General features: G+C 42.4%; 1 protein-coding gene across 1 annotated transcript in view; it reads right to left on the minus strand.

Moving 5' to 3' along the window:
- Window positions 1-24,603, minus strand: part of CYP3A43 (cytochrome P450 family 3 subfamily A member 43) — a 46,984-nt gene that overhangs the window by 7,604 nt on the left and 14,777 nt on the right. The window contains 8 exon segments of the mRNA XM_019031807.4: window positions 1,387-1,544; window positions 4,453-4,519; window positions 5,397-5,524; window positions 13,190-13,338; window positions 14,630-14,718; window positions 15,283-15,396; window positions 18,677-18,776; window positions 23,749-23,801. Coding sequence (XP_018887352.2) covers window positions 1,387-1,544; window positions 4,453-4,519; window positions 5,397-5,524; window positions 13,190-13,338; window positions 14,630-14,718; window positions 15,283-15,396; window positions 18,677-18,776; window positions 23,749-23,801 — 858 coding nt within the window.

A 24,603-nucleotide genomic window follows, 5' to 3' on the forward strand; every position in this document is an offset into this window, starting at 1 on the left:
CTTGACATTACCATTTCGTGTTTTTTCTTTCTTGGGCGAACAAACATGACTAATAGACGATGGCCATTTGAATCACCTAAAATATGCCAAAGCCAGTGTCACCTTTCCAAAGAGAGGCTATGCATCTGTACCAAGGAAAAAGAAAATGTAAAAAGCAAATCCTCTATTTCATACAAGCATTTAAAATGGAAAAGTCCTGTTTAGGCCGGGCATGGTGGCTCATGCCTGTAATCCCAACACTTTGGGAGGCCAAGGTGGGTGGATCACTTGAGGTCAGGAGTTTGAGACCAGCCTGGCCAACATGGTGAAACCCTGTGTCTACCAAAACTATAAAAATTAGCTGGGCATAGTAGCGCACGCCTGTAATCCCAGCTACTCAGGTGGCTGAGGCACGAGAATCACTTGAACCCTGGAGGCAGAGGTAGCAGTGAGCCGAGATCACCCCACTGCAGTCCAGCCTGGGCGATGAAGCAAGACTCCATGCAAAAAAAAAATGTGGAGAGTAACACTATGTTATATAAAAACCCTATAAATAGTTTGGGGATGAACTAGTTCTTTTGTAACCCTAATATGACAAAAGAACTTTATAACTGGACAGGACACACAATTTCAGTGCTACTGAGAGTTGTAAACAGGATACGAACCCTCCGGGCAGCCCCATCCTGTCTTTCTCGAACAATTTCCCACTTGTTCCTTCAGGCCTGGACTATGAACTTAGATGAACATTCCTTTGTGTTCACCTCACTGCCAAACCAGGGCCAGCCCCAAGGCCAGATCTCGTTACACCATAAAGAATTCCAATTTGGGCAGAATTCTGGAAACAGTGTGGGTAATACGTGGCTAGCATTTGGTGTTATATTTGGAAGATAATATTGTAGAGGTTAAGTGTTTGGCCCAGGCATCAGGCACCCTGGGTCCTAGCTTGGCTTCTTCACCACTAGCTACTTGACTGGAGCAGAGAGAAGTGTGAGGCAGAGCTGAGTCAGCCTGCCCAGCGCACCCAGGGCCAGGTTCCATCAGACCACTGCCAGACCACAGCGAGTCCAGCCAATATCAGCAGAGCTCACTATCCAGACTTGTGAGCAATAAATGATTGTTTCTAGTTGTCATTGAGATTTCTGGATATTTTTTACTTGGTGTTATGTTGGTAACAGACAATGGATGCAGCAGAACCAGCACTGTTTCACAAAGATCTTACACTTACGCAAGAAGCATCCACTACCTACGATTCTCCCTTTGTTTTTACTCTTTACAGCCTTTCTGCATAGTGTAAGTGAAAGAACTGATGCTTACGCTTTTTGCAAAAATTGTCCTGGCAAGTGGTGAGGAGGCATTCTTGCTGAGGCTTCACCTTCTCCCTCCTTCTCCAGGGGATCATCCCCTTACCTTATTGGGTAAAACTGCGTCAATCTCCTGCAGTTTCTGCTGGACATCAGGGTGAGTGGCCAGTTCATACATAATGAAGGGGAGAGTGGTGCTAGTTGTGTCATAGGCAGCAAAAATGATGATAATTGACTGGGCCACAAGCTCTAGATCAGACAGAGCTGAAAGGAGAGGAAATATATTTTAGGAAAAGTGGTTAGTGTAGAGCATCACAGTTTAGATGAAGCAAAATTCCAGTGAAGCTCCCAAATCCCTAAGAGCAAAAATAGAAAAGCAATTCAGAGTCACACTGGGGGTGGTTTCACTCTGATGTGTATCCTACAGAGCCAGAATAAGGCAAAGTCACTTTAATCCAGTTTTTTTCCAGGGTCTACACGATTGTGGGCCATTCACTCCTCATCATACCATCCCCACCAGCTGCACAGCTGGGTAACTTTCAAAGACAGTATTTCTGTCTAACATACTCAGCGTTATGGGGATGTCCCTTGGATAATCATAGAAGTTCTTTATCTATAAGTAAACGTGGAGTAACATTCTCCCCAGGGAAGATTTAAATTACTCTAGCTACAATATAGCTTGACAAACAATGAGACAGTCTGCAATACTAAGGCTTGATTTTAGGGAAATATAAAGGAACTTTTCTCTAAGCATGCTTGCGGGAACCCAAGGGAAGAATATTGGGCTCTTGCCACTCAAAATGTGGTCCATGGACCAGCAGCACCAGCAGCATCTGGGAGCCTATCAGAAATGCAAAATCTCAAACCCTACCCTCAAACTGCAGAATCAAAATCTGAACTTTCATGAGATGTGGTAATTTGTGAGCCCAGCATGGCTTGAGAAGCATGGATTACATCTTTGAGTGACATCAAGTAATAGAGTTCCTAGGGCACTAGTCTTCAAAATGGATGATCTCTGGATATACGAAAGCTACAGAGACAAAAATCTAGAAGTGAGGTGATTGACTGTAGTCCAATGAGTGGTTTTAATAAAACAGCAGGAGGCTGGGCACAGTGGTGCAAGCGTGTAATCCCAGCACTTTGGGAGGCTGAGACGGGAGGATCATTGAGGTCAGGAGTTTGAGACCAGCCTAGCCAACATGGTGAAACCCCATCTCTACTAAAATTACAAAAAAACCCACAACTGGGTGTGGTGGTGGGCACCTGTAGTCCCAGCTACTCGGGAGGCTGAGGCAGAATTGCTTGAACCTGGGAGGCAGAGGTTGCAGTGAGCCAAGATCAGACTACTTCACTCCAGCCTGGGTGACAGAGTGAGACTCCATCTCAAATAATAATAATAATAATACAGCAGGAAGAATGCATGTATAGATGGGCATTGGCCAACATGAAATATAAAAACAATAGGGTCTAGTGAATGGAATTCATAGTGCCTATTCCATCCTGGCCCGAATAGCATCTTCCTTAGTACATGCCCATTCTCTCTGCTCCACTTCATGCTCACCGAACAGCATTTATGACTACAGGTTTGCCTCCCTCTTGATATTTCTCCCAAGAAAAGCTTAGCACAGTCAGCCATTGGTCTGTTTGATCAGGACTGGATTAAGACCTTTAGAGACCTAGGGTACTAAAATAAATATGGTGCCCACTCCAACCATGTATTTCATAACTGAAAACAATACAAGATGAGTGTGAGAAAGGTCTACAGAGTTGTGATTTACTGGTGATAATTTTCATGATGATGTTGTGGGTAAATTCAACTTTCCGATTATTTTATTCAGTTGGCATGAACCCCAGGACATGGAATTGAAATGAAATCATAATCTCAAAGTGTAGATCTGCTACCCAGTAGGGTAGGCACTAGCCACAGGTGGCTACTTAAATTTAATTAATTAAAATTAGATATACTTAAAAATTATTCTTCATTGGCAGCAGCTACATGTTCAGTACTCAATAGCCATGTATCTAGTGATGTCTGTATTGAGCAACAAAACGATAGACTGTTTCCCTTTTCACAAAAAGTTGCATTGGGACAGATGGACAGATGATAGATGACACATAGATAGACAAGTAGATGAAGACATAGATATATTTACAATGGTGTGTTTGAGTTAAACATTTCCTGCTCTTTATTTTTACTTATTTTATTTATTTAGTATTATTTTTGAGACGGAGTCTCACTCTGTTGCCCAGGCTGGAGTGCAGTAGTGTGATCTTGGCTCACTGCAACCTCCGCCTCCCTGGTTCAAGTGATTCTCCCACCTCAGCCTCCCAAATAGCTGGGATTACAGGTGTGCGCCACCACACCCGGCTAGTTTTTGTATTTTTAGTAGAGACAGGGTTTCGCCATGTTGGCCAGGCTGGTCTAGAACTCCTGACCCTAGGTGATCCACCTGCCTCGGCCTCCCAAAGTGCTGAGATTACAGACGTGAGCCACCAAGCCCCGCCTCCACTTCCTGCTCTTTAGAATTAATTGTTAATATTCACAAGTATGTCATACGGTTGTCAAACTTTGATGGCTTGAAATTGATCATGGTCATTATTTTGCGACCATCATAGTAATGATGGTTTCAGTCAAAACCATCCATGGGTGGTAAAACTAGTAGGTGAAAAATTGAAGAGGAAAAGGACATTACACAGTCTTAAAGGTTTTCTCACAGTTACTTTTCCATTATATAGGGAAAAATAAAACCCGTCAGTAGATTAACCTTGTGAACACACTTTCACCAAGTGTTTCCAGTTAAAATCACCCTTATTTGGACAGTGTGTCTCCTGATTGGATGTTAGATGTACGTTTCCAAGCAGAGGTTCTGAGTAAGTGGATCTGGAGGAGGCTGAGAACTGGCGTTTTATCTGATGTGGGTGATCCACAGATCACTGACTGACCTCCGGGCGTGCCACACTTGTTCAGGGTTGCCCTTCAAGCCTGGAATGTGGCTATGCCTGTGTGCTTCTAGAAAGTGCCTCCAGCTATCATTTATAACATCCAAATGTGTGCCTTTCTGCAATGTGGAAGAAATTCTCATTTTCCTGGAAAACTTTCTGCACATTTTCAGAACAGGGCCTTCTCTCTGAGTGTCCCCATCAGTAGCCCCCGGATACAGTTCTTGGTTACCTTTACGGGACTTTGTTTCTTTGGAATTCTGGGAGTCGATCATCTGTTGAAAGAAATCTACTCGATGCTGGAAGCAAAAAGAGAAATTTTAATGACAGAAAGTCACTTGTGAAGTCAGAAGTGAATCAGAAGTCCAGTCCTAAGCACCCCTCCTGAGAATATGCTCTCTTTAAGTTCAGAAGTGTAATGGGTGTTGCCTGAGTCACCAATGTTTAGAATAAAATCATGCATCTAAAACCTTGGAGAGCAGGATGTTTCCTTGAGAGAAATCCTTTTGTCATGTCTATCTGCTTTTTAGTCTTTGCTCTCCCTGATCCTCAGCTTCTCTGGCCTTTGGACACAACTTCCTGGCCAAAGAGTTGTCAGCTCATTCTCTAGTCATAATTTCTTGAACAGGAAGAAGTCCTGAATTTCAATCCTATTTGTTCTGTTGCTTTTATTCTTAACCAATGGACAAATAGATTAATCTCTGGATAATCCCAGGGGAGCTGATTTGAATGCATCTTCAAATACTCCCCATTCCTAGAACTCTATACAATGTTCAGTGTCACCTAGGGGACCCAGTCCTGCATTCCTGACTTTGAGGCCTCATCATCGGGCTGGTCTCCAGGGCTCATAAAGGCAAAGTTGGATCAGTCAGCTTGCACCCACAATGCCCAGAGAAGACCCCTGCCCAGTCCAGGCTATGACAGGACTGAAATTTAACATACACTTACTTCTGCAGGAAAGTCATGCCTATTATTAAATTCCAAATGCTGTTTCACTCATTCTCTTTCTTCCCCAAGCTTCACCTTCTTTATTCCCAGCAAAATGTAAAAACCCTCTTGGTCTAAAGTTCTCTAGCTGCCTTTAAAAAACGCAGATAAGTGCACAAATCGTATGTAAACAGCCCAAAAATATAATAAAAAAGTGAACATTCTTATGTCACCACCACCAGATTTTGCCTTTTGTTTATCTTTGAGGCGACTTTCTTTCATCCTTTCAATGGAATTTTTTAAAAAATGGGTAACATCTTTTGGAAACAAACCGATATTTAGGGCTTCAAAAACTGGGGTAAGAAATGGAAAGAGTGCTATAGGAAAATTAAATAGAAAAAGAAAAAATAAATCATAGTGAAAAATGTGAAATTTACCTACAACAATTACAATTTTCTCTACCTGTAGACTTCAGGGTTCTCAACCAGGATCCATTTCCTGTATGACCTTTGCCCCTCTTCCTGTATGACCTTTGCCCCTCTTCCATGCCAATGGCTGAGCAAGAGCAGATCCACACATAGGGGCCTCCACTATAGCAGTGAGATCAGTGGTCCCTTCTGCATCTTCAGAGGACCAAAGGAACAGAATTAAATTCCCTGACTTCTTAGCCTTTATCTACTGGACTAGAGTCTCTTTGGATAGCCTGCTGCTTTAATGAATCATGTTTTTCCATGAAATAGTAGTCAGGATAGAAACAATATGGCAAATGTCCTTCAACTACCATGGAATGAAACTAGAAATCAATAAAAGCAAGAGAATTGCACTTAGGGAGGCTGAGGCAGGCAGATTGCTTGAGGTCAGGAGTTTGAGACCAGCCTGACCAACATGGCGGAACCCCATCTCTACTGATACAAAAATTAGCTGGGCATGGTGGCATGTGCCTGTAGTCCCAGCTACTTGGGACCCAGTCATGAGAATCGCTTGAACCAGGGAGGTGGAAGTTGCAGTGAGCTGAGATTGTGCCACTGTACTCCAGCCTGAGTGACAGAATGAAACTGTCTCTCAAAAGAAAAAAAAAGAGAGAGAGAGAGAAAAGAGAATCGGAAAACTCACAAATATGTAGAAGTTAAACAATACACTTTTAAGTAACCAATGAGCTGAAGTAGAAAGCAAAAGGACAATTAGAAATTGTTTTGAGATGAAGAAAAATGAAGACATGATATGCCAAAGCGTATGGGATGTAGCCAAAGCAATGTTCAGAGGGAAATTTATAGTTGTGAATGTCAGATAATCTCAAATCAATAACCTAAATGTATACCATAACACACTGAAAAATGAAGAGTAAACTAAAACTGAAGCCAGCAGAAAGGGGGAAAATAATAAAAACTAAAGTGTAACCTAATGAAATACAGATTTAAAAGCAATAAAGAAAACCAAAAATTGGTTCCTTGAAAATATCATCAGCTGGGCGCGGTGGCTCACGCCTGTAATCCTAGCACTTTGGGAGGCTGAGGCGGGTGGATCACTTGAGGTGAGGAGTTAGACCAGCCTGGCCAACATGGCAAAACCCCGTCCCTACTAAAAATGCAAAAGTTAGCTGGGCATGGTGGTGGACACTTGTAATCCCAGCTACTCAGGAGGGTGAGGAAGGAGAATTGCTTAAACCCGGGAGGCAGAGGTTTCAGTGAGCCTAGATCACGCAACTTTTTTGAGACTCTGTCTCAAAAAAAAAAAAAATTATCAAAACTCAAAATTCATGGACATAGAGAGTAGAAGGATGGTGACCAGACTCTGGGAAGGGTAGTGGGGGCGGGGGAGGTAAGGATAATAAAAGGTTACAAAAAATAGTTAGAAAGAATGAATAAGACCTATGATTTGATAGCACAACAGAGTGACTACAGTCAATAATAACTGTACATTTTAAAATCATTTAGAGTGCAATTGGAATGTCTGCAATTCAATGGATAAATGCTTGAGGGGATGGATTCCCCGTTCTCCATAATGCTCTTATTTCACATTTCATGCCTGTATCAAAACCATCTCGTGTACCCCATAAATGCATACACCAACTGTGTAACCACAAAAGTTAAAAATAAAAAAATTAGCTTCAAAAATAAAGCTCAAGGCTGGGCACGGTGGCTCATGCCTATAATCCCAGCACTTTGGGAGGCCGAGGCAGGTGGATCACCTGAGGTCAGGAATTCGAGATCAGCTTGACCAACAGTAAAAACCTTGTCTTTACTAAAAATACAAAAATTAGCCGGGCATAGTATTGCATGCCTGTAGTCCCAACTACTCTGGAGGCTGAGGCAGGAGAATCGCTTGACCCCAGGAGGTGGAGGTTGCAGTAAGCCAGCATCGTGCCATTGCACTCCAGCCTGAGTGGCAAGAGCAAAAGTCCATCTCAAAAAAAAAGCTCAAATTTTACCACAATAGAAAATATCATCAAAATTGGCAAACTTTTAGCTACATTGATGAAGAAATAAAAAGAGATGACTCAGTTTACTAGTCTCGGAAATAAAAGAAGGGAAATAATTACTATTGACATTTAAGAAAAATAAAAAGTAGCATAAAGATATTCTCTTGCTCTCCCTCTCCCTCTCCCTCTCCCTCTCCCTCTCCCTCTCCCTCTCCCTCTCCCCACGGTCTCCCTCTCCCGCTCTTTCCACGGTCTCCCTCTGATGCCGAGCCAAAGCTGGACGGTACTGCTGCCATCTCAGCTCACTGCAACCTCCCTGCCTGATTCTCCTGCCTCAGCCTGCCGAGTGCCTGCGATTGCAGGCGCGCGCCGCCACGCCTGACTGGTTTTCGTATTTTTTTTGGTGGAGACGGGGTTTCGCTGTGTTGGCCGGGCTGGTCTCCAGCTCCTAACTGCGAGTGATCTGCCAGCCTCGGCCTCCCGAGGTGCCAGGATTGCAGACGGAGTCTCGTTCACTCAGTGCTCAATGGTGCCCAGGCTGGAGTGCAGTGGCGTGATCTTGGCTTGCTACAACCTCCACCTCCCAGCCGCCTGCCTTGGCTTCCCAAAGTGCCGAGATTGCAGCCTCTGCCCGGCCGCCACCCCGTCTGGGAAGTGAGGAGCGTCTCTGCCTGGCTGCCCATTGTCTGGGATGTGAGGAGCCCCTCTGCCTGGCTGCCCAGTCTGGAAAGTGAGGAGCATCTCTGCCCGGCCGCCATCCCATCTAGGAAGCGAGGAGCGCCTCTTCCCGGCCGCCATCACATCTGGGAAGTGAGGAGCGTCTCTGCCCGGCCGCCCATCATCTGAGATGTGGGGAGCACCTCTGCCCTGCCGCCCCATCCGGGATGTGAGGAGCGTCTCTGCCCTGCCGCCCCGTCTGAGAAGTGAGGAGCGTCTCTGCCCGGCCGCCCCATCCGAGAAGTGAGGAGCCCCTCCGCCCAGCAGCCACCCCGTCTGGGAAGTGAGGAGCCCCTCTGCCCGGCCAGCCGCCCCGTCCGGAAGGGAGGTGGGGGGGTCAGCCCCCTGCCCGGCCAGCCGCCCCGTCGGGGAGGGAGGTGGGGGGGTCAGCCCCCCGCCGGCCAGCCGCCCCGTCTGGGAGGGAGGTGGGGGGGTCAGCCCCCCGCCTGGCCAGCCGCCCCATCCGGGAGGTGAGGGGCGCCTCTGCCCGGCAGCCCCTACTGGGAAGTGAGGAGCCCCTCTGCCCGACCAGCCGCCCCGTCCAGGAGGGAGGTGGGGGGGGGGGTCAGCCCCCTGCCCGGCCAGCTGCCCCATCCGGGAGGTGAGGGGCGCCTCTGCCCGGCCGCCCCTACTGGGAAGTGAGGAGCCCCTCTGCCCGGCCACCACCCCGTCTGGGAGGTGTACCCAACAGCTCATTGAGAACGGGCCATGATGACAATGGCGGTTTTGTGGAATAGAAAGGGGGGAAAGGTGGGGAAAAGATTGAGAAATCGGATGCTTGCCGTGTCTCTGTAGAAAGAGGTAGACATGGGAGACTTTTCATTTTGTTCTGTACTAAGAAAAAATTCTTCTGTCTTGGGATCCTGTTGATCTGTGACCCTACCCCCAACCCTGTGCTCCCTGAAACATGTGCTGTATCCACTCAGGGTTGAATGGATTAAGGGCGGTGCAAGATGTGCTTTGTTAAACAGATGCTTGAAGGCAGCATGCTCGTTAAGAGCCATCACTACTCCCTAATCTCAAGTACCCAGGGACACAAACACTGCGGAAGGCCGCAGGGTCCTCTGCCTAGGAAAACCAGAGAACTTTGTTCATTTGTTTATCTGCTGACCTTCCCTCCACTATTGTCCTGTAACCCTGCCAAATCCCCCTCTGCGAGAAACACCCAAGAATGATCAATAAAAAAAAAAAAAAAAAAAAAAAGATATTCTCTTAACAATTTTATTACTTGAACAATTGTATAAATTAGATAACAGGTAAAATGGATAAATTCTTTGAAAGACACAAACTACAGAAACTGAGTTGGAAAGAAACAGATAATCTGAATAGATCTATAACATACAAAGGCATTGAATCAGTAATCAAAACTACCCACAAAGAAAAGGCCAGGCCAGATAGTTCCAATAATGAATTCTACCTAATATTTAAAGGAGAATTAATATCCATTCTACAAACATTTTCAAAAAGTAGGAAATGAGGGAACATTTCCAAATTCATTCCATAAGGCCAGTATTACCATCATATTAAAACTGGACAAATATATCACAGGATAAAGAAACTACAGACTAACATATCTTGTAAATATAAATGCACAAATCCTTAACAAAATACTAGCAAACTGGATCAATCTAGCAACATATAAAAATAATTATATACCATAACCAAGAGGGGTTTACCCCAGGGAAACAAGGTTGTGTAATATACCATGTCAATTAAATGAAAACACACAATCGTCTCAGTATGAGTAAAAGCATTTGACAAAAATCCAAAAGACTTTTGTGATAAAAACACTCAGCAACTAAAAATAGAAGAGAATTCTTCCACCTGATACAGGGCATCTATGAAACCCATAGCTAACCATACTTAGTACCTTTCCCCCTAAGATCATGAATGAGACAAGGATACCTCTCTCAGCACTTCTATTTACCTATTAAAACTAACAAATGTGTTCAGAAATATTTGAAGATAGAAGGTCAATATACAGAAATAAACTGTATTTCTGTACATTACAATATACAATCCAAAAGTGGAATTAAAAAATTGTATTTACCATAACATCAAAATATTAGTGATACACTTATCAGGAATAACATTAACAAAAGTGCAAAACCCAGACTCTAAAAAATACAAAACACTGTTGAAATAAATGAAAGAGTATCTAAATAAAAGGAACCACCACCCCGTGTTCACAGATTAGAAAACTTAAAAAGGTCAAAATGGCAATACTTCTCAAATGGATCTGCAGATTTAATGTATTATCAGAAGCCTAGCTAGATTCTTTGTAGAAATTGACAAGTTGATTTTAAAATTGATTTGGAATTGTAAGGGATGCAGAGTAGCCAGAACAATGTTGAAAAAGAATCAAGTTGCAGGACTCATACTTCCCAATTTCAAAACTTACCACAAAGCTCTAATAATCAGGACAATGTGATACTGGCATAAAGATAGAAGTATAGTTCAACAGAATAGAATTTACAGTCCAGAATACATCCACATGTCTCTGGTCCACTGAATTTTGAGGAAGGTGTCATGATCATTGAATGGGGACAAAATCGTCTTTTCAACAAATGGTCCTGGGACAACTGGATAGCCAAGTGTAAGAATAAAGCTGGGCTCTTACGTCACACGGCATATAAAATGAAAATCAAGATGCATCGAAGACCTAAACAGAAGAGCTAAAACTATACAACCCTTAAAAGAAAACCAAGAGGGCAAATCTTCATGACCTCACAATTGGCAATAGATTCTTAGATTTGATACCTACAGGATAAGCAATAAAAGAAAAATACGCAAATCGTGCATCATCAAAATCAAAGTTCAAAGAAGATACAGTTCAAAGAAGATAAAATTCAAAGAACAATATCAAGAAAGTAAAAAGACATGTATAGAATGGGAGAACAATTTTGCAAATCATATGCCTGAGAAGGAAGTTGTATGTACAATATGTAAAGAACTCTTACCAATTAACAAAAAGAATTCAGCTGTATATGGGCAAAAGACTTGAACAGACATTTATCTAAAGAAGATATAAAGATGGCCAATGTTGCTCAATTTTATTAGCCATTAGAGAAGAGTAAATCAAAATCACGATGAGACCAGTTCACATGTAGTAAGGTGTCTATAATTTAAACAAATGAGAAAACCAAGTGTTGGCAAGAATGTAGAGAAATTAGAACCATTATATGCTCCTGGTAAAATGGTGCAGCTGTTGTGGGAAACAGTTTAGAAACTCCTTAAGAAGTGAAACATGGAATTACTACTATAAAATGCATCAATTCCACTGCTGAATATATACCTAAAAGAAGAAAAATCAAGTATTCAAACATAAACTTGTAAACAACTATTCACAGCAGCACTATTCACAATAGTTGAAGGTAGAAACAACACAAATGTCCTTCAACTATGAATGGATAAGCAAAATGCAGCATATCTTTTTTTTTAGACGGGGTCTTGCTGTCACCAGGCTGGAGTGCAGTGGTGCGATCTCGGCTCACTGTAACCTCCAGCTCTGGGTTCCAGCGATTCTCCTGCCTCAGGCTCCTGATAGCTGGGATTACAGACACCCGCCACCATGCCTGACTAATTTTTGTATTTTTAGTGGAGACAGGGTTTCGCCAAGTTGGCAAGGATGGTCTTGATCTCTTGACCTTGTGATCCGCCCACCTCGGCCTCCCAAAGTGCTGGGATTACAGGCATGAGCCACTACACCCAGTGCAAAATGCAGCATATCTATACAATGAAATATTATTTGGTCATAAAAAGAAATGAAGTACTGATCCATGTTTCAACATGAATTAACTTTGAAAATGTAATGCTAAATGAAAGAAGCCAGTCACAAAAGACCACATATTATATGATTCAATTTATATGATGTGTGCTAGATTAGGCAAATCTAGAGACAGAAAGTAGATTAGTGGTTGCTTAAAGCTGAGGGGGGTTTTGGGGCTGTGTGCAGTTGCTCAGTCCTGTAATCCCAGAACTTTGGGAGGCCAAAGCAGAAAGGTGGCTTGAGGCCAGGAGTTCAAGACCAGCCTGGGCAACATAAAAAAGGTGAGGAAGGCAGGGCGTGGTGGCTCACTTTGGGAGGCTGAGGTGGGCAGATCACGAGATCAAGAGATCGAGACCATCCTGGCCAACATGGAGAAACCCCGTCTCTACTAAAAATACAAAAATTAGTTGGGTGTGGTGGCGCATGCCTGTAGTCTCAGCTACTTGGGAGGCTGAGGCAGGAAAATCACTTGAACCTGGAAGGCGGAGGTTGCAGTGAGCCGAGATTGAGCCACTGCACTCCAGCCTGGCAACAAATTAGACTCTGTTTAAAAAAAGAAAGAAAGAAAGAAAAAAAGGCCGGGTGCTGTGGCTCACACCTGTAATCCCAGCACTTTGGGAGGCTGAGGTGGGCAGATCATGAGGTTAGGGGTTCGAGACCAGCCTGACCAACATGGCAAACCCCGTCTCTACTAAAAATACAAAAATTAGCCAGGCGTGGTGGTATGTACCTGTAATCCCAGCTACTCAGGAGGCTGAGGCAGGAGAATCACTTGAACCCAGGAGGTGGAGGTTTCAGTGAGCCCAGATCGCACCATGCACTCCAGCCTGGGCAACACAGTGAGACTCTGTCTAAAAAAAAAAAAAAAAAAAAAAAAAAAGGGTGAGGAAGATTGGAAGGGGATGATGGTTAAATGGTATGTGGCTTCTGAGTTTACAAAAAATGTTCAGAAGTTTACAAAAATGTCCAGAAGTTAACAATCGTGTTGGTTGTGCATATCTTTAAATGTACCAAAAACCATTGAATTATACATTTTAAGTAGGTGAATTATATGGTATGTGAATTTTGTTTTCAATAAAACTGTTTTTAAAAATTAGACGAGAGAGAGAGAGAGAAATAACATAAAAGTCCACATACATATTAAGAGTAAAAAGGGATCCAAAAAATCCAATTTTAAAAGCTTCTTCATATTTTTCAGAAAGGGATCTTGTGGGTTGTTGAGAGAATCCAAGTTCACTCCAAATAATGTGCCAGTGATTACATCCATGGTGTAGGCCCCAAAGAAACTGAGTAGAGTAAAACATGGAAAATTAAAACCAGCACCTCTTTACCTTCCTTCTGCTATACACACAGCAAGAAGTGCTATGCCAGAGCAAGACAGGTGAAAACCCACACACAATCAGAACAACCTGCTGCATCATCTCCCATCATACTCATGAGGCATTTATTGGGTATCAGTGATGCAGCTGGCCCTGTGCTGGGAGTGATGGAGACACTAAGGTGAGTTAGACCCACCTCTGAGCTCAAGGACCTCAGTCATAGGGAGACACAGACCCAATAATCAGAAAATTACAGTAGTTTGTGTTGAGTGTGGATGGTAAAAGGTGTGTCAACACTGTGCTTCTGCAGGACAAGAATAAAATAATTAACTCTTTCTCGGCCAATTAATAAATTTGACATTGCCAGACCCCAGAGTCTACGCCCAGAGCTGATGTCTCTTCAGCACTTTATAGAACAGCCACACCCTGTTCAGACTTTCTGTGAATGTCATGTCTCCGCTGCACTCCCTGATAAGCCTCCTGAAACACCTGCTTTTCCCCAACTTCTGGGATCTGAGGTTGCTCTGAGGGCAGATTATTTTTGTAAAAGTAAGAACTAACAGTGATATTGATTAAACGAATAGATCACTCCAAAGTTGATCGGGGTATCCCATAGCTGAGTGACCACATGTCCCCAGTCTGCCCAGGACAGGCTCAGTTTACACATGTTGTTCCAGCATAATTCAAATTACATTCCAGTTCAGACAACAAACAATAGCATTGCCCTACCTATAGCCTTTACAGAGTCTTTTAAATTTTAAGATTGGAGAAAAGAAATTAGAAGTGGTGGGAAGGTTTAATATTTCATATTTTGGTGGTATCCTCAGCAAAATAATGAAGGGATTGAAGTTATTCCAACTTCCTCATTGTAACTTTCCTGCCCCAGTCACTGCCAGCCAACAGCTATCAAACACCTTCCCCTCCCACCACTCCATAACGTCTATGCTCAAAACTTTAGTACAATCAGGTTTTTATTTTTTCTTTCTACACAATGTATTATTCTTTTGGAATATCCAAGGGGACAATGTAACAGATAAGTTATTCCTGGCTCCTGTGCACAGGGGAGAAGATCCTTTTCTCTCAGCTTCCTAGCTTTCTTTTGTGAGCAACACCATCTTGGGTGGCCTATTGGAGTTGCAACACCACAGCCCTGCTTTTGTCCGGTCACTGGAGTAACCCAACAGTGGGAATATCAGCTCCACTGCAGGCAGCTGGAAGGGCTCATGACAGCTCAGAACCTCAAGACTGTGCTACTTACTCTTTCAAGTTGATGGACTTGCTGTTCTCTGCTTCCTGCCTCAGGCTTCTCACCAACATATCTCCACACTGGGAAATGACGGGGACCATCTAAAACACAACACCACCCATAGTTAACTACGCAGACTCGAGTCTCAGAAGGACATGGCTTTGCCCAGCATGGAACAGTAAATGATATTTTGTAATGACTCACCATGTCCTCTAGGACATAAATAGAAAAGCCCGCCCCCTGCCCCTTTTTTTTGAGACAGAGTTTCGCTCTTGTTGCCCAGGCTGGAGTGCAATGGTGCAATCTTGGCTCACTGCAACCTCTGCCTCTAGATTCAAACAATTCTTCTGCCTTAGCCTTCTGAGCAGCTAGGATTATAGGCATCCGCCACTATGCCCAGCTAATTTTTGTATTTTTAGTAGAGTTGGGGTTTCACCATGTTGGCCAGGCTGGTCTCAATCTCCTAACCTCAGGTGATCCACCCACCTCGGCCTCCCAAAGTGCTGGGATTACAGGCATGAGCCACTGTGCCCAGCTGAAAAGACCCTTTTTAGAAAGCTCAAACTCAGTGGACTACCCATTAGAAAGGAATTATGATGATACTTACTACCTGTCTCCAGATTCATCCTTTAAGTTTCTAATTATAAATCACCTTATTTTCTTACTTCCTTGAATTTTACACTGGTGAAAGCTGGAGATAGCAATGTTCGTATTCTCTTCCATTCTTCATCTTCAGCAAAACTTAAGGCACTTTTCAGAAATCCCATTGGACCTAAAGGCTTGAGTTCAAAGCAGAAGCTGTTTGTCCTATGTAAGTTTTAGAGAGCTCCATAGTTGTAGAAAATGTGTTAAACAGGCATCATGAATTTAACAAATATTTAGTAACTATCTACTGGGTGGCAGGCTCTATACTAGATGCTCAATAAAGATTTATCTTGAATGTGTAGCCTCCTGTAAGCATATGGAAGGGGGATGGTGGAATCAAGGCAAATGGTGTGGTTTCCAGTCACTATATCCCAGTTTCCTTTTAAATGCATGGTTTCCACGTGGAAGAGAACCAGTTCTTCCAGTAGAATAGATGGGAACAAGACCTAGCAACTCCTCCAGGGTTGTGCAAAGCAGAAAGGGACTGGTGACAGATAGGCAGGTCGCCTTGGCAGATTGTAAGTTGCCTCAGAGCAGCTCTGTCTTTAATACACTTATAGCATGAGAAACTTGACAAAGGGGTGGTTTGATTTAGTGACTTTTGAAAAAAAAATTAGCAATAAGCAAAAGACTAAGAACGCACTTTGAAGAAACAATGCAATTACATGAAAAGTCCCTTTGTTTTATTTTCCCCCCAGGATTAGAGGAAAAATAAAGAAAAGAATGCTATTTCCCAACTTGCGACAGGCCTATTAGTCCAATAACTTGAAACCTTCTTCCATCTTTCAAAACTGTATTTTAAAATGGATAATTTCAATGCTTATTTAGGATAAAACCCGGCAAACTAGGAAAAAGAGAAACATCCTCAATTTCATATTCTGAAAAACATGGAAAAAAATATATACAAAAAACCTTCAGCTAAATCACACTTAATGGTGAAAAAAATGAATGCTTTCCTCCAAGATCAGAAACAATACAAAAATATCCACTCTCACCATTCTTATTCAACATCATATTGGATGTCTCAGTGCTATAGACGAGAAAAAAATTAAAGGCATACAGATTGGACGGGAAGAAATAGAAGGGCCTCTATTTTCAGGTGACATAAATGTCAATGTAGAACCTTTCTAGGAATATACAAAAAGACTTCTAGAGCTAAAAAGTGGGATTCAGCAAGGGTGTAGAACACAAGATCAACATGCAAAAATCAATCACATTTCTACGCCATAACAATGACTTTCTGAAAATACAGGAAAAATATTCCATTTACATGTCAATGAAAATGAAATACTTTAGGTGTGAATCTAACAAAACACGTACAGGATCTCTATGCTAAAAATTACAAAACATTGATGAAAGGACTAAAAGAAAACCTAAAGAAATGGAGAGGGATACTATGTTCATGTTTTGAAAGACTCAATGTAGTAAAGATACAGATTTTCCCTAAACCAACTTATAGGCTTAATTCAATGCTTATCAAAATCTCAGCAGGTTTGTTTGTAGACATTGACAAGCTTGTTCTGATTTTTTATGGAAAGGAAAAGGGGCCAGGCGTGGTGGCTCATGTCTGTAGTCCCAGCACTTTGGGAGGCCAAGGCAGGTGGATCACCTGTGGTCAGGAGTTCGAGACCAGCCTGGCCAACATGGCGAAACCCCGTATCTACTAAAAATACCCCAGATTAGCCGGGCATGGTGCCGCATGCCTGTAATCCCAGCTGCTTGGGAGGGGAGGCAGGAGAATCGCTTGAACCCGGGAGGCAGAGGCTAGAGTGAGCCCAGATCATGCCACTGCACTCCAGCCTGGGATACAGAGCGAGACCGTCTTAAAAAAAAAAAGCAAAAACAAGAACTAAAACAATAAATAAAGTGGGAGGAATCCCTCTACATGATGTTAATAGTTACCGTACAGCTACTATTGTCACCACAATGTGGTACTGGTGGAGGAATAAACACAGTGATCAATGGGACAAAACAGTGAATGAGAAACAGATGCGCAGGTTAGGTGTGGTGGCTCACGTCTGTAATCTCAGCACTTTGGGAGGTTGAGGTGGGTGAATCATTTGAGCCCAGGAGTTTGAGACCCGCCTGGCCAACATGGCAAAACCCCATCTCTACTAAAATACAAAAATTAGATGAGCATGGTGGTGCACAGCTGTAATCCCAGCTACTTGGGAGGCTGAGGCACAAGAATCACTTGAACCTGGGAGGCAGAGTTTGCAGTGAACTGAGATCGCACCACTGCACTTCAGTCTGGGTGACAGAGTGAGACTCTGTCTCAATTTAAAAAAAAGAAAAAGAAAAAAAAGAGATGCCCAGACATATGCTCAACTGATTTTTGACAATTGTGAAAAAGTAACCCCATAGAGGGAAAGTAACCTTTCCAAAAATGGTGTTGGAAAAATCACACGGCCACAGGCCACAGAAAGTGAACTATGACCTAAACTTTACATCTTATGCAAAAAATTAAGACAAAAAATTAACACAAAATGTATCATAAACTTAAATGTAAAGTATTAAACCATATAACTTTTTTTTTTTTTTTTTTTTTTTTTTGAGACTGAGTCTTGCTCTGTTGCCAGGCTGGAGTGCAATGGCGCAAACTTGGCTCACTGCAACCTCTGCCTCCTGGATTCAAGCGATTCTGCTGCCTCAGCCTCCTGAGTAGCTGGGACTACAGGTGCCCACCCCATGCCTGGCTAATTTTTGTATTTTTAGTAGAGATGAGGTTTCACCATGTTGGCCAGGATGGTCTTGGAGATGAGGTTTCACCATGTTGGCCAGGATGGTCTTGATCTTCTGACCTCGTGATCCACCCACCTTGGCCTCCCAAAGTGCTGGGATTACAGGCGTGAGCCACCGCACCCAGCCTTAAACCATATAACTTTTAGAAAAAACACCAGCGACAAAGTGTGCTTGGAGAATAATTTTCAGACTTACAATAAAAGCACAATCTATAAAAGAAAAATGGATAAATTGGCCTCATTGAAATAAAAAAAAAGTTTTCTCTACTACAGACCCTGCAAGGAGGAAGAGACAAGCTACACATAGTAACAACAGAATACCAGCAGGGAGCCTCATGGTGCTAGAACAGATCTGTACATATTGTGCTGATAGTCATGCAATTATACACATGGGTACATTTGCATAATGCTACACACACACATATACACCCACACAAATGAGGGCATGTAAAGCAGGAACTCTGAATAAGTTCTGTGGATTGTGTCAATGGCAATTTTCTGTTACTAGAGTGACAGAAATACACTGTATCTACAGTTAAATAAGACATCACCATTGGGGGAAATAGGAGGAAGTACAAAGCACTTTCCTGTCCATTTTCTGGGCAAGTATCCATGAATATATAATTATTTAAGAATAAAAATTTGATTAATACATTTGAAAATATAGGCCTACCATCCGGTTTGTGAAGACAGAGTAACATTCTTTCACTAGCACTGTTTTGATCATGTTGGGATCCATGATGACCAACATGGGCTGTTGCCTCTCATACAGCCTGTGTGGGGGAAAACAGAGCTGACTAAACCTCACTTGCCTGATTCTGCAGCTGGAACCACACCAAAGAATCCAGATTTTGATCCTGACATTCCATCATCCATACTTGCAGTTGTGCAATACACAGCAAAGCCAGCTCCAAGGCCAATTAGGGTATGACACAGAGTAAGATTCTCACCACGGAAGCCACTTAAGCCTTCATACAATGAAGGGTGATGTGGCTCAAACAGGAAAGAGTCATTGAAAGACAAAACAGCTCTTCAAAGATATCATGGTTAGAAATAACAGAAGCCTTTGTTACATCTAGGTGGTGTATACTTGGGCATTCCCTATACCGTTCTCCATAATCTTTTGTATGTTTAAAATATTTCATTATAGGCTGGGTGCAGTGGCTCACACTTGTAATTCCAGCACTTTGGGGAGGCCGAGGTGGGTGGATCACTTGAGGTCAGGAGTTCGAGACAAGCCTGGCCAACATGGTGAAACCCCATCTCTACTAAAAATACAAAAATTAGCTGGGCTTGGTGGCTCACGCTTGTAATCCCAGCTACTTGGGAAGCCAGGGCAGGAGAATCACTTGAACCCGGGAGGTGGAGGTTGCAGTGAGCCAAGATCACATCACTGCACTCCAGCCTGGGCAATACAGCGACACTCCATCTCAAAAATAAATAAATAAATAAATAAACAGTTATGTAATCCTCTTCATTATTTTCTTTAAAAATACTGTCTTCTTTTATCTTCTTGTTAACCAAAAAGTGACAGAGACTGGAGCCTTGATTAATAGTTTCCTTTAGCCAAAGTTTGAGAATACATCTGGGAAGAACACCAGCCACAGGAGCCTCTGTGACCTGTGCTTTTTCTAAAGAGGGTTTTGGGAACTTCAGAATTTAAAGGAGAAAGAGCAAGTAAGAGAGAGAAGAAGGAGAGTGTGTAGGTAGTGAGGCAAATGGTCACATTCTTGTGAGGCTCTGAGAAGTGCTCAGCAAATCTGCATTTTGCATGTGAAAAGAGGGCATAGAGGAAAAAGTCAGTTATATATTTCTATTGTGATAAAGAAATCTCCATTTTACATAAGATAATGCAAACATGTGAAAAGAGAGAATAGAGGCAAAGTCGATTACGCATTCAACTCGGATTGGGTGGAGGGATAATTTATTGGTCTTGTCCTTGTCCTGTGCCTGCCAAGGTAAACTGGAAATTGACATTGTCAGGGTAAGTGAGATTCAACAGAACTTGGTTTTAAGGGCTGGTTCATGGGGGGAAGGAGGATATGTATCCTAAAAGATTTAGGGACTCATAAGGAATGTCCTTGTGAGAAACTTATGAGGGACGCCATCTGGGGAGATATGTGGCCTTCTATCGTTTTGGGAATCTGGCTTTCTTATGAGGTTATGACACAGCATTGTGAAATTACAGCTATATGATTTGAACTAAAGGAAGGCAGTATTGCATGACTCAGTTTCCAACCATAACTTTTCATTTTGGCATAGTGAGTTTGGTCAGATTTTTGCTCTTAATTTAGTCAAGATAACTTTTTTTTTCATAAAGGACCACAGTATGTTTTATTACGTAAAAAGAGTTAAAACTTTTGTATGAAAAGATACCGTAAACAAAGTTAAAAGACAGGAAAGAGACTAAGAGAAGATATTTGTACAAGAGTTAATATAGAGAATCTATAAAACTTCTATAAATGAAGGATTTACTTGATAAGTGAGAAAAGGATATTAATAAGCAATTCATAGGAAATGAAGTCTGAATTATCAGTAATATGAATGAGTAATTGACAATGATAAGCATGGGAAGTTCCTCAGTATTGGTAGAAGTCAGGAAAATGCATACGAAAAAGATGCCATTTTTATTAAAATGGCAAAAATTACATTTAAAAGCATAGATTGGCAAAGATGGAGGGAAAGGATACTTTTTTACATAGCTAGGGAGATTGTAAATTAACAAGTTTCCTTTGCAGAGTTAGTTTGGCAGAAAATGGGCATAGAAAAAGAAGATAACTTTTAAGGATAGACATGATGATTTTATATGTCCTTTAAAAATTTGATCTTTTAATTAATTGTATAGAATAAAAGTCACTAAAATTTTAAATTTAGAAGTCTTAATTCAAAGGCTCCCACTATTTTGTCATTGACAATTAGAATTTCTAATGAAGTATTTATTATAACAGCACATAGAGAGAGAGAGGCTGGGAAGGTGGCCTTGTTATGCAAAGAAAACCTCGTAGGTAGTAGCCCTCAGAGTATGTGTCAGATCCTTTTCTACTCTTCCCTAGATTCAGACAAGGGAAGTTCTGGTAAGGCCACATTAAAATGTGTCAAAGTTGGGAGGCTGAGGTGGCAGGATCACTGGGAGGCAGAGGCTATAGTAAGCCAAGATGGTGCCACTGCACCAACCTGGGTAATAGAGTGAGACTCCATCTCAATTAAAAAAAATGTGTAGGCCGGGTGCAGTGGCTCATGCCTGTAATACCAGTACTTTGGGAGGCCAAGGCGGGCAGATCACCTGAGGTCAGGAGTTCGAGACCAGCTGGCAAACATGGGGAAACCCTGTCTCTACTAAAAATACAAAAATTAGCTGGGCATGGTAGTGAGTGCCTATAATCCCAGCTACTCAGGAGGCTGAGGCAGGGGAATTGCTTGACCCTGGGAGGTGGAAGTTTTAGTAAGCTGAGATCGCCCCATTGCACTCCAGCCTGGGTGACAAGAGCAAGACTCCATCTCAAAAAAAAAGAAAAGTGTCAAAGAAATATATTTTGAGTTGCATATTGATTTTTCTTAACTGGCTGGGGTTTCTAGAGGGGAAAATTGACATTTTGTAGCTGTGGGCATTCCAGTAAACATTAGAGGGGGCCACGAATTGGTAAAACTTAGTGGAAGGTAGATTGAAACTCAAAACAGAAAGTTATCACACAATTTACATAGGGTCAAGATCTCCAAGCATAAGGGGAAGTTATAGCTAGCTGACAATAAACCTTGACCCTCAGCTACCAAATTCCAAAATGAAAAGCCACATCAGCTCCTTATGTGGAGACGGATCTCAAGCTAAAAACTGTTCATCATTATGGAAGAAGAAAACTCACCTTCCTTGTTGGAAGTAAGTAAAAACTCCCAGAAAGGAGCTCTAGGGCAGAAGAAAATTCAGGTCTCAAGCAACATTTTATGGGAGATCAAGGATCTCTAGAAGGAGAAGCTCCCAGACCTCAGCACATGAGCCAATTGGTTAGAGTGATAAAAAGCTCTAGCTGGTTCTATCACACTGATGGGAAAATTTCTGCAGGCTGAGGGCCAAACTGCCCTCAGTGAATCCCATTGTGGTTACCAAGGTGTTAACCAAAAAGTGACTGAGGCAGGTGTCTTGATTGATAGAGGTTTATTGAGTCAAATCTTGAGGGGACACCTGGAAACACATGAGCCACAGGGGTAGCTGCGACCTGTGTTTTTCCAAAGAGGGTTTTGGGAACTTCCGAATTTAAAGAGGAAAGAACCAGCAGGAAGGAAAAAAAGGGGGGAAAGAGTAGGCAGTGTGGCAAATGATTACATTTCTGTAAGGCACCAATTAGCTCTCATCGAACCTGCATTTTACATGTGAAAAGACAGAGTAGAGGAAAAAATCAATTATGCATTCATGTTGTACTCAGAAAATCTACATTTTACATGAGATATACATGTGAAAAGAAAGAGTAGAGGAAAAGTCAGTTACATATTCATCTCAAGGTAGGTGGAGGGAAGATTTCTGGTCTTGTCCTTATTCTGTACCTGTGATAAGCTGGTAATTTACATGATCAAGGTGTGAGTCAACAGAACCCAATGACAGGGCTGGTTTATAGGGCAGATGTATAGAATTCCATGTGAGCAACTTGTGAGGGAAACTATCCAGAAAGATATGTAGCCTTCTATTGAAATAGGAGCCAGAAAAAAATTATTTAGGCAGATAGTGAGGACAAAGGGGTCCTCAGCAAAGCTTCCCTTTTAACAAAAAGCAGCCCCCCAAATCATTTCTTTTCTAACAAAGAGCAGCCTGAAAAAATCAAGCTGCAGACATCGATAAGCAAGCTGGAAGCTTGCACGGGTAAATGCTGGCAGCTGTGCCAATAGAAAAGGGCTACCTTGGAAGCCGGTTATGTTCAACATGGAGGCCCCATCTTCCCTTATCTTTGTCACCCCATTTACAGTAAAAAAGCAGGCAACACGGTGCCAGCCAGGAAGAGAACCATCTGTATAATAAAAGATTAGGGTGGGGCAGCCAACTTCTTCACATGTTATGAAAACAGTACACCTAGTCCTAACCAGTTTTTTATGTGCTATGCAAATGACACACCTGGTCCAACCAATCTTTCATGCCCTATGTAAATCAGACACTGCCTCCTCAAGCTCATCTATAAAACCTCCTGCACTTTACCGCAGGTCAGAAGACCCACTGGGGACCCCCTCTCTCTGCAGGAGAGAGCTTTTCTCTTTCTTTCACCTATCCAACCTCCGCTCTTAACCTTACTCTTTGTGCGTCCACTATAGGGAGACCCCCTACATCTGTGGGACAACAAACCTCGGGTATTACCCCAGACGAGTGATGCCACGTTGCTATTGTTGTGGGAATGTGGCTTATGTATGAAGCTATTACCCAGGGTTGTGAAATTACAGCTATCTGTCTGGGGAAAAAAGGAAGGCAGTAAGGTATGACTTAATTCTCAAGCTCAATTTTCCCTTTGGCATAGTGAGTTTAGGGTCTCAAAGATTTTATTTTTGTTCACATACCGAATATACATGGAGTTTCCTATGACACTCATATTCCCCTTGCAATGCTCAATTCCCAGATCATCTTTTTCTTTTAGATAGCCTCTCTCTGTTTGTTACTTAGGTTGACAATAGCATTATCCAAACAAACTCTGGGCTGAGATTGTTCTCTCTGCAGTAAAATAACTCAGCATAGCAACAGCTCTATCCAATGCAAGTTTCCAGAATACTCACCCCCACATTTCTCCGTATTTTTCATTACATTCTCTGTCAAAATTCCAAAGACCCTGGCAGAAGAAACAAAATACAATTCAATTATTATTTCGAATGTACTGAACGCTACATTTAACCAGGGCAAAAAAGTCAAATCCAATGACGTTAGGCTTGCTACCATTTACTGGCAGTTAGAGGGAATCTTTTTTTTTCTTTTTTTCTGCTGCCCAGGCTGGAGTGCAATGGTGCGATCTTGGCTCATTGCAACCTCTGCCTTCTGGGTTCAAGCTCTTCTCCTGCCTCAGCCTCCCAAGTAGCTGGGATTATGGGGGCCTGCCACCACACCCAGCTAATTTTTGTATATTTAGTAGAAATAGGGTTTCACCATGTTGGCAAAGCTGGTCTCGAACTCCTGACCTTAGGTGATCCTCCTGCTTCAACCTCCCAAAGTGCTGGGATTACAGGCGTGAGCCACCACACCCAGCTGGGAATCTTATTCAGAGACCTCTTAAGGAAAAGGAGAGAAAATAGAGAAGATATTTGAAATGGAGAATTTAAAGTCACTTTTAAATTTTCTCTAACTAGTGTAGATATTGAATGACTTACTTTTGTCTATGAACACTAAGCAACTCATTGTCTTTCTGATGTGTTTTCATTTCTGCATATGTTGTCTCTGCAATCTCATAAACCCCTGAATTATCACCACCATGGGAACATGAAGAAACTGAGGCTGATGGAAAGTGAGTGAGTGTCTCAAGGGAATGTGCAATCTTTTATCTCCTTGTTCAGCATCCTTTTCATTTATCTCATGTATTCTCTCTAGAATTCTAGCTGAATTAGAAAGTCAAAAACATCAGGGACCACTTTTAGTCTAGC

The sequence above is a fragment of the Gorilla gorilla genome, chromosome 6 (genome assembly GCF_029281585.2).
Source record: "Gorilla gorilla gorilla isolate KB3781 chromosome 6, NHGRI_mGorGor1-v2.1_pri, whole genome shotgun sequence".
NCBI lineage: Eukaryota > Metazoa > Chordata > Mammalia > Primates > Hominidae > Gorilla > Gorilla gorilla.